Below are 9,341 nucleotides of genomic sequence, written 5' to 3'. Positions count from 1 at the left end.
CTGAAATCGAACAGTTACATCAGTCAATCATATTAAGTGCACTCAGCTTAATCAACCAATCACAGAATATATCACGATAGCCATAGCAACAACAACTTACCCTACCAAACTTTCAAAATGGACAAATTTGTAACATTAGACAGTGAAAAAGGAATGCATTAATTTTGTTTTCTCGGAAATTGTAATGGTTATGATTAATTGGGAACAGGACTTCGTGTCGTGCAATTTGTATAGGTAATCACACGAGGCCGAGTACTATTAAGGATTAATTGCACGAGTAATTTTGCCCTTTATTGATAAGGTCTGTAATCATACTCGTGATTAAACAAATTGGACTCCCGCTACGCAGTCGTCCGATTTTGTTAATCTGCACTGGTATGATTGCAGACCAAATTGGACTCCACTCAGTCCTATTACCATTATTAATCACTAAGCGTAGCAATTGTAATCACGTAATTACTTTCGACAGTCATTTGAAAACTGCTCTATCTCACACCAAAACGCAAAGCCAGTTAAAACCTGCTCACAGGCAATTTTCCTGCTCTAAAAGGCCAACTACATGAATTCGTTTTGCACACGGTGCGCTATTCTTACGATTGGGTTCGGTCAATTCAAGTTTCTTCGAAATCTTTAGTGTTGGCGATTAGAAGTTAGGAACTTTAAGTTCTACGACGGCGACGTCGACAAGGTCTCTTTAAAATATAAGTTTGCACTATCGTTAGGCTTTCGCAATTGTTGCATCTTGTTCACTTCGTACAATGTAGGCGTACTATTCCAAAAAAAAATTATTACTACCAAGGGTAAAATGGAGAATGAAAGGTCTGCGTTGTCGTCAAAATCACAACTTTGATTATTTCAAGTCGCTGTTATGCATAGTACCTAAAAAATGTAAGCTAAAATTCGTGACAATCGTGCAGCAGTATTATCTTTTCTCTTTTAACCTCTGAAATTGTTTTGTGGCGACCTCGTTGCCGTAGCAATCGCCGCTTATCAAACTAGGAGCCTTAAAGATCATATGATTGCGGCGTCGACGAAAACGTCAGGTCAAAATAAAACTTTGCTCTACCCATAAGTCTTTCGCGATTATTCCATTTCGTTCGCATCCTACGATTTGGGCGATGTATCGTAAAAAAAATGGTACGAGCGCTTTCAGAGTGAGACTAGAGAATGAAAGATTTTGCAGTCAAAATCTCAAATTTGATTACGGAGCTTACGCAATGACGACGACGACGGCAACGAAAACGCCACAAAACAAGAGCTCGGCACGCCCTGCACGTGCGTTTCATATTTTAATACATCTCTTTGCCGTTCTCGTCCTGAGAACGAGGCGAAATGACCAAATATGAGGTTGTGTGGAGGACGTGATCACCTGACGATAAATCTTCAACTTTTCTTTCCAAACATCCCCACAGTTCGAACACTTTTAATCCTGTAATAATTGTGCACACTTTCCATGCTGAACGACTTGGAGTAATTAGTACAATAACGGGAAACAATATTTTTTGACAACTTTCTCGTAGCCATCGACGTCGTCTTCTGTAAGCTCCCTAATATTTCAAGTCATTGTTATGCAGTTCCTTTGTGACCAATGTGACCCGGATTCGATTCCCAGACTCGGCGTCATATGTGGGTTGAGTTTGTTGGTTCTGTACTCTGCACCGAGAGGTTTTTCTCCGGGTACTCTCCTCCAAAACTAGTCTCCTCTGCAGCCGTCTTTCTGGGTATCGATGTCACCCAACGAAAAAAACAGCTGCTCACATTGGAACCACATTCCTTTCCCATTGTTTTGACGGTCTGTTAAAATGACTAAAATGGTAAGCCAATTGAGTGTGAGGAAAATTAATCATCGCGATTTTCTGGCAGACCCATGCAGGTATTTGGATTGAAAGCCCCAAAAAATCTTGACCGCGCAAGAAAGAGTATTTATTTTCGGCGGCAATAGTTCCCATAATTTTTCAAACTTATACAGTACTGGAAACTATTGTGTATTTGCCCGGTTTCTGGCCGCAGATCAAATCTGTGTTTTCACCAAGACGAAACCTCATCTAAAGTAACAGAAAGCCTTGCTTTACCTACAATACTAATCAGATTTTTTGGAACACTCATCCCCGTTTACCCCTTCCTCCAATGTTGATTTTCACAACAACTAGCAGTCGCCCGAAAAATTCTCACACAACATTGAATTTGGGGGAGGGGGATATGGTATAGGCTACGATTCTGGACCATTCGCTAAGTGTTCCAAATAAATATGTCTAGTATTATAGGTTTTTACAGACGCAGTCAGATTTCGACTATACATTTGTTTGCTTTGGTTTCAGCTCTGTTTTCATGCATAGTGGCAGTTGAGACAACGTGAAATTAATAAAATTGTGCGTATGGGAAGACTTGATTTTGACGTCAATAAAAATATTGAATAATATGATTATATTTACATTCTTTCATTTTTTCAGTCCTCTACTTATTCTTGCGCTCATGGTCAACGCGGTCGCTTTGAAAAATACGAACAACAGACCTGCACTTTTGTGTTGATTGAGCGCATTGATAAAACGAGAGGTACTATTGGTCGAGTCGTCGATACAGTTCCAGAAAATGAAACGTGAGCAGCCGTTCTCCAACGTAACATTTGGTTTGCGTTGAAAATGTTCATATGCTCATGTGTAAGTCCGACAAATTTTCTTTGACGAGTTTTGCCTTGACAAGTCTTATTTGCTGGTGTAAACGAATTAACAAGTTTTCTTTGACAAGTTTTCAATGTAGCCAGCGAAACAATTTCACAGCGGAAGACAAAAAAACTAACCACGGGGCGCCATAACAGTGAGTCATCGCAAGAGCAAGACCGCTGTACGCCCGCAATTTCTCAATTTTCTTGTCGACCCGTACAGACGAGCAAGTTCTGCAATGTGTCAATTTTTCCTTGACAAGTGCACTTGTTCAAAAGCTGGCATGCTAGCTTTTGAACAAGTGCACTTGTCGAGGAAAAAATGTTCTTTTTTACACACCAGCAAATAAAATTTGCCAAGTCAGAACTTGCCAATGAAAACTTGCTCGTGTGTAACCGGTTTTAGTGCTCCAGCCCTAGAACGACTAGACACTTCCATAGAGCTTCTTTCCTTTCCTTTCCTCAAAAATGTGTGCTAATATGCGTGTCGCACGTGCAGCACTATTATTGATCCTCTTTTAGCCAATGAAATTGTTTTGTGGCGTCATCGTTGCCGTAGCCGTCGCCGTTTATCAAAGAAGGCTTCAATTGGGACACGTTGACCAAAGCATCACCTCAAAATATAACTTTGCTCTACAGTTTTGGCGAGGAGAGTGAAAATAGAAAATGAAGGATTCGCTCTGCTACATGCTCACGTTGTCATCATAACCTCAAATCGTCGTTAGGCAGAGTACCGCCACAATGCAGCAGCACGATCATTTACGTCTTTCAACCACCGATATCACTGTTATGTGGCGTTGTTGCTGTATCTGTAAAACTTTTTTATTCTCTGACGCGTTTCGGCCAGCTAACATAGACTTCTACAGGGAGTTTTACAATAATACATTAAACGCCTGTATTTAAGTCTTATCAAGTTTAAATACAGGCGTTTAATGTATTATTGTAAAACTCTCTGGAGAAGTCTACGTTAGTTAGGCGAAACGCGTCGGAGAATAAACAAGTTTTAGAGATACAGTTCGCAGAGTGCTGCTCACTAGTTTAGTTTTTTAAATTTACCACAAAGCTAATGGCAGCAACAAAATCTTCAAAATATCTATGTCTTGATAATAGTGTGTGTTTTCTTCCTCCATTCAAGCAAGAAATTTCACACATTGGTGTCAAAATTGAAGCCTTCTTCCAAGACAAACAATAGCTAACTACTTGCCAGAGGATGGTCAAGGAGGAGCAAATGTATCATGGACTAAACTATGTATACAAGAAGAATTCTGGCAGTTATTTAGTGCAGTTTGAAACTGTCAACTTGATCCTCCTTGACCATCCTCTGGCAAGTAGCTAGCTCTTCGAAAATGAATGCTGTGAACTAGCATGATACTGGTCACAGTGGCATACATGGCGTGGTGGACGGACGTAGGTACGTACGAACGGTCGATGACGTTATGGCTATAAACCAAGATTTCTTGCATCGACGGGTTACCATATTTTCTTAGCAATGGTGCTCCGCGCGCAAATATACTGCATAATACAATAAGCATTTCAATAGTTTAAAATATTTTACAACCTTTAATTCTTCTAAGGTTTACAGCTTTGAAGTTGATTTCATTTGATATTAGGTTTCATTACCCACCAAAGTGGAGGCAACCTTTTGAATTCTAACATTGAGACTGGAAGCTTAATTGTAAAAGAGACTAACAGTGAGTGGAGATGACTGACTGAAATTCTATACAGTCCGGTAATTACGTGTAGGATTATACAATTACGTGTAGGATTATATAATTACGAGTAGGATTATAATATAATGAATAATAATAATAATAAATAATATAATAAATAATAATCCCGTTGAAGTCCTGAAAATTTGTCAGGCTTCTCGACGCAATAGAAATTTGCGCTCATCACTGCGAGACAACATGGTTTCATTTGATAATAAACTTCCTTACAGGTTGAATGAGTGTCTTGTTTCCTTTATCAATACCATTATGTTGTACAACACATAGTGGTGAGAGCACTCACCTTCGGCATGACTATTCCGGGGCTGGGATGTAGGGGGTGAGGGGTAGGGGGCACCATAGCTGAAACAACCAAAACGTTTACAAAAATGCTAACCTTAGGCCTAAGCATTATCTTAAATCACGAAAAGAAATCTAGACGTTTGCCTAAGGAAAACGTTTGCAGTCGCATATGAAAAGCGGCAGGGATGCTCGTTGTCTCGCTTATAGACATTTGCCTCCCAAATCAATTCATTTGATTATTTAGCTTTGGCCAACCTTAGAGAAAATACACATTCCCCGTTGACTGTCACTTGATTTTAAATGAACGTTGGTATACCAAATTAAAGAGGTTTACTTGTCACCAGCTTCACGTAAAATGAACACCCGAGAAATATACAGCAAAAGCTTGGAGTTATTTTGAAGTATTTAAAAAATTAACACGACGGCTAGATCCTCAGTTATGGAAGCAAACAGTTTTGCCAATCCCTTATTGCTATCAAGTGATTAACTAATCCTGGAACAGACCCTTACAAGACAAGGCACAAATGCAAGGACTCGGACAGTATTACTCATACAATAGAAGAAAGGAAGAAAGAAAAATGACACATCGACGCATCACAGTCCAAGTGTTTTTCTCACGTTTCTGAAAAAAAGAAACAATGAAGAAAGAAACAAATAGTGGGTTAAATGGCAATGCGGAATTTCGTTCTGATTGGAAAGTAAATAATATCTCAATTATCTTAATTCATGAAACCATTTGTGCTTGGTTAACAGCAACAATTCCTGTTCAGTGTCACTTCGACGTGTAGACTGTAAGACCTCAATAGCTAACTTCACTTCACTTCTCGTACGTAACTGGAATTCAGCGATCAGGTATTAGCGAAAGCAGTTCGAGTACAAATAACTACACTGGCAACCGATTTTAAAACCATTTGTATTTGAAGAACGTACCAGCTCCTTTCGACAACTTGCTGATTAAAAATATTTACAAAGTACAGCAATTCAGTCATTAAAGTTATATTCAAATAGCACTTACCATTCTTTTCGTGTTTGTGTTGCCCAAATTCAAAGGTGACATCATCGCCAATTAGCACAAAAGGCGCCCAGTACTTTAAGGCAGAATAAGTCTCCCGAAGAGATTTCATAGCATGGTGAAGAGCTCTACTTGCACTTTTTCTATCTGCTAAGTGTTCGTAGAAACTTTTCATGAACATCAAGGTCGCCTTGTCGTCAATTGCCCAGAGTGACACCAGAACAGATCGGGCACCAGCACACAGGAAAGCCCTGGCTATTCCCACAATACCCTCAGATTTCACCTCTCCCTGGCCACTATGACAACAACTCAGCACAACAAGTCTCGCCTGAAGATGAAGAGCGTGAACATCACTCAACGTTAACATGTAATCTTCCTCTTCAAGGATCCGTGATGTGCGTTCGGGATTTGGGGCCAAAGCAATTTCTCCAAATTGGTCATCTCCATGTGCAGCAATGTGGATTAAAGCAGCTGACTTCATTCTTTTCAACACCTCAGCTTTGGTTGCACTTTGACCTGTAAGAGGCATGGTCTGAAGAAGATTTCCAATCATATCCACCTCTTTTTTCGCGCATGGCAGCTGTTTATACATGGGTTCCCCCTTGCCCCAAGTGACTTCCTTAAGGCATGGATCGCCAACAAGCAGTGCTTCATTCTTACTTTGGAAGTCGTCAGGTGCACTTGCGATCACTTTTAAAGCGGTCAGCGAGGGAATTGCACGGATCCTGACAGAGTCACTCAATGCAGAAAAAGGAGCCAAGCAAAATGGTCCATCAGGAACAAAGACTAACTCATCTTCCTGGAGCAAGTCTGCGATAGGGCTGACTAAGACATTATACAAGGGCTGTAAGCAGTTCACAGAGAAGCTCAAGGAGTGAACGGTTTCCTCAACAGCTTCCCTACTGCACGAGAAGTCGTTGCGTTGTCTGTCAAGGGAACGATTCTCACATTGTACAACAGTTCCCACACCGATCTCTTTAAAAGTACTTTCCATCAGTGATTTGGCACTTCCATTTTCGATTTCTTTTCGTCTAAAATTAATCCCGATATCTTCTCTTAGCAACCAGAAGCTGATCGTGTTCCCATCAAGTGCTGTGAAAACAGTTTGTGAAGGTAAATCGTTCATTCCAAAACTTAACTTCATCGTAAGTACCGAAAAAGGTTTCTCATCAACACCATATTGCATCTTTAAAATGTCTCCCAAAGCCTGGGCTCGTCCTTGCTCAGCAGCATACAAAGCCTCATCTACCTCACCACTCTTCAAGAGAGCTGTCCACAGAGCATTGTACGCAAACTGCTTTGTGTCACGAAAGCTTATTTTCCATGCATCTTCTGACTGAAGAAGACGCCTTGTTTCATCATAATAGTTTATGCTCTGACGATAACAATTAAGAGCTTTGCTCAAGGAGTCTAAAACTTCATGACCATGACCGAGCTGATGATACGCCATTGCCTGCCCTATGGGGTCTCCAACTTCTTTCGCAATACTAAGACGTTGATTGTGGTACTCTATGGCTTGCTTGAAATTCCCCAGACTGTAATAAGCGTTGCCGAGATTGCCATACGCTCTTCCTTCTCCAGCTAAGTCCCCAACTTCTTTTGCAATACTAAGATGTTGATTGTGGTACTCTATGGCTTGCTTGAAATTCCCCAGACTGTAATAAGCGTTGCCGAGATTGCCATACGCTCTTCCTTCTCCAGCTAAGTCCCCAACTTCTTTTGCAATACTAAGATGTTGATTGTGGTACTCTATGGCTTGCTTGAAATTCCCCAGACTAACATAAGCATTGCCGAGATTGCAATAGGCTTTTCCTTCTCCAGCTATGTCCCCAACTTCTTTTGCAATACTAAGATCTTGATTGTGGTACTCTATGGCTTGCTTGAAATTCCCCAGACTGTGATAAGAGTTGCCGAGATTGCCATACGCTGTTCCTTCTCCAGCTAAGTCCCCAACTTCTTTTGCAATATTAAGATCTTGATTGTGGTACTCTATGGCTTGCTTGAAATTCCCCAGACGGTAATAAGCATTGCCGAGATTGCAATAGGCTTTTCCTTCTCCAGCTATGTCCCCAACTTCTTTTGCAATACTAAGATGTTGATTGTGGTACTCTATGGCTTGCTTGAAATTCCCCAGACTGTGATAAGCGTTGCCGAGATTGCCATACGCTCTTCCTTCTCCAGCTAAGTCCCCAACTTCTTTTGCAATACTAAGATCTTGATTGTGGTACTCTATGGCTTGCTTGAAATTCCCCAGACGGTAATAAGCATTGCCGAGATTGCAATAGGCTTTTCCTTCTCCAGCTATGTCCCCAACTTGTTTTGCAATACTAAGATCTTGATTGTGGTACTCTATGGCTTGCTTGAAATTCCCCAGACTGTGATAAGCGTTGCCGAGATTGCCATACGCTGTTCCTTCTCCAGCTAAGTCCCCAACTTCTTTTGCAATACTAAGATCTTGATTGTGGTACTCTATGGCTTGCTTGAAATTCCCCAGACTGTAATAAGCGTTGCCGAGATTGCCATACGCTCTTCCTTCTCCAGCTAAGTCCCCAACTTCTTTTGCAATACTAAGATGTTGATTGTGGTACTCTATGGCTTGCTTGAAATTCCCCAGACTGTCATAAGCATTGCCGAGATTGCAATAGGCTTTTCCTTCTCCAGCTATCTCCCCAACTTCTTTTGCAATACTAAGATGTTGATTGTGGTACTCTATGGCTTGCTTGAAATTCCCCAGACTATCATAAGTATTGCCGAGATTGCAATAGGCTTTTCCTTCTCCAGCTATGTCCCCAACTTCTTTTGCAATACTAAGATGTTGATTGTGGTACTCTATGGCTTGCTTGAAATTCCCCAGACGGTAATAAGCATTGCCGAGATTGCCATACGCTCTTCCTTCTCCAGCTAAGTCCCCAATTTCTTTTGCAATACTAAGATCTTGATCGTGGTACTCTATGGCTTGCTTGAAATTCCGCAGACTGTGATAAGCATTGCCGAGATTGCAATAGGCTCTTCCTTCTCCGGCCCTGAAACCTATTTCTTTAAACATGGCTAATGCTTCTGTGTAACTTCTAATGGCTTGATTAAAGTTGGCTACGTCATAATAGTATTTACCCAGATTGAAACAAGCCAAACCCCTCCGTCGTCTGTTTCCCTCCTTTGTTGCAACACTAAGCTCCTGCATATGCTGCTCCAAAATGTCCATCTTTGTATCCACTGTTCTAGATAATCAGAACTGTGAAGGTTTTCTCAGAAATCTGGCGTGCACCTAGAACATAAATGACTGACCTAGAGCATTTTATAAAATAAGAATTAAGGAACATTAAAAATAGAAATTTATGTTATGTAATGAGGAAAAAAACAGCCTGTAGGAAAATAATGGCATCCCATTTCATCTTTGTTATCTAAAGCTGAAAGCTCTAAGATATGCTTCTCTGGCAGGAAATTTGCTGTCGGTATGTAGCCGAAACCAGAAAGACAGGATGTGACATCATTATGAGTGTAATATTCAATTTTCTGCGATATGTGTGAAACTCATATTTTTAAATTTATTTCGTTTGTTTAGGCCTATGTTCCATTCTGACATTTTCAAATCGTGAGATAAGATTTCCAGCAGAAGGACTACTTGAAATTGACATAAGAGGTCTAAATCTATCCAATATCG

At 40.6% G+C, this 9,341-nt stretch overlaps 1 protein-coding gene across 6 annotated transcripts in view; it reads right to left on the bottom strand.

The window, feature by feature from the left end:
* Window positions 1-5,041: 5,041 nt before the first annotated feature.
* LOC138034647 (tetratricopeptide repeat protein 28-like) overlaps window positions 5,042-9,341 on the bottom strand; it is a 35,370-nt gene continuing 31,070 nt past the window's right edge. For 5 of the 6 annotated variants that reach the window (XM_068881856.1, XM_068881855.1, XM_068881857.1 and 2 more), the window contains one exon: window positions 5,042-8,945. In XM_068881856.1, coding sequence (XP_068737957.1) covers window positions 5,517-8,882 — 3,366 coding nt within the window. In that variant the 5' untranslated portion in view covers window positions 8,883-8,945 and the 3' untranslated portion in view covers window positions 5,042-5,516. The remainder of the gene's footprint in view (window positions 8,946-9,341) is intronic. The other variant, XM_068881860.1, reaches the window with a different exon arrangement.

This window comes from Montipora capricornis, unplaced genomic scaffold (assembly GCF_036669925.1).
Source record: "Montipora capricornis isolate CH-2021 unplaced genomic scaffold, ASM3666992v2 scaffold_146, whole genome shotgun sequence".
Classification (NCBI taxonomy): domain Eukaryota; kingdom Metazoa; phylum Cnidaria; class Anthozoa; order Scleractinia; family Acroporidae; genus Montipora; species Montipora capricornis.
The sequence above is the reverse complement of the archived record's forward strand: the minus strand, read 5'-3'. Positions and strand labels throughout refer to the sequence as shown.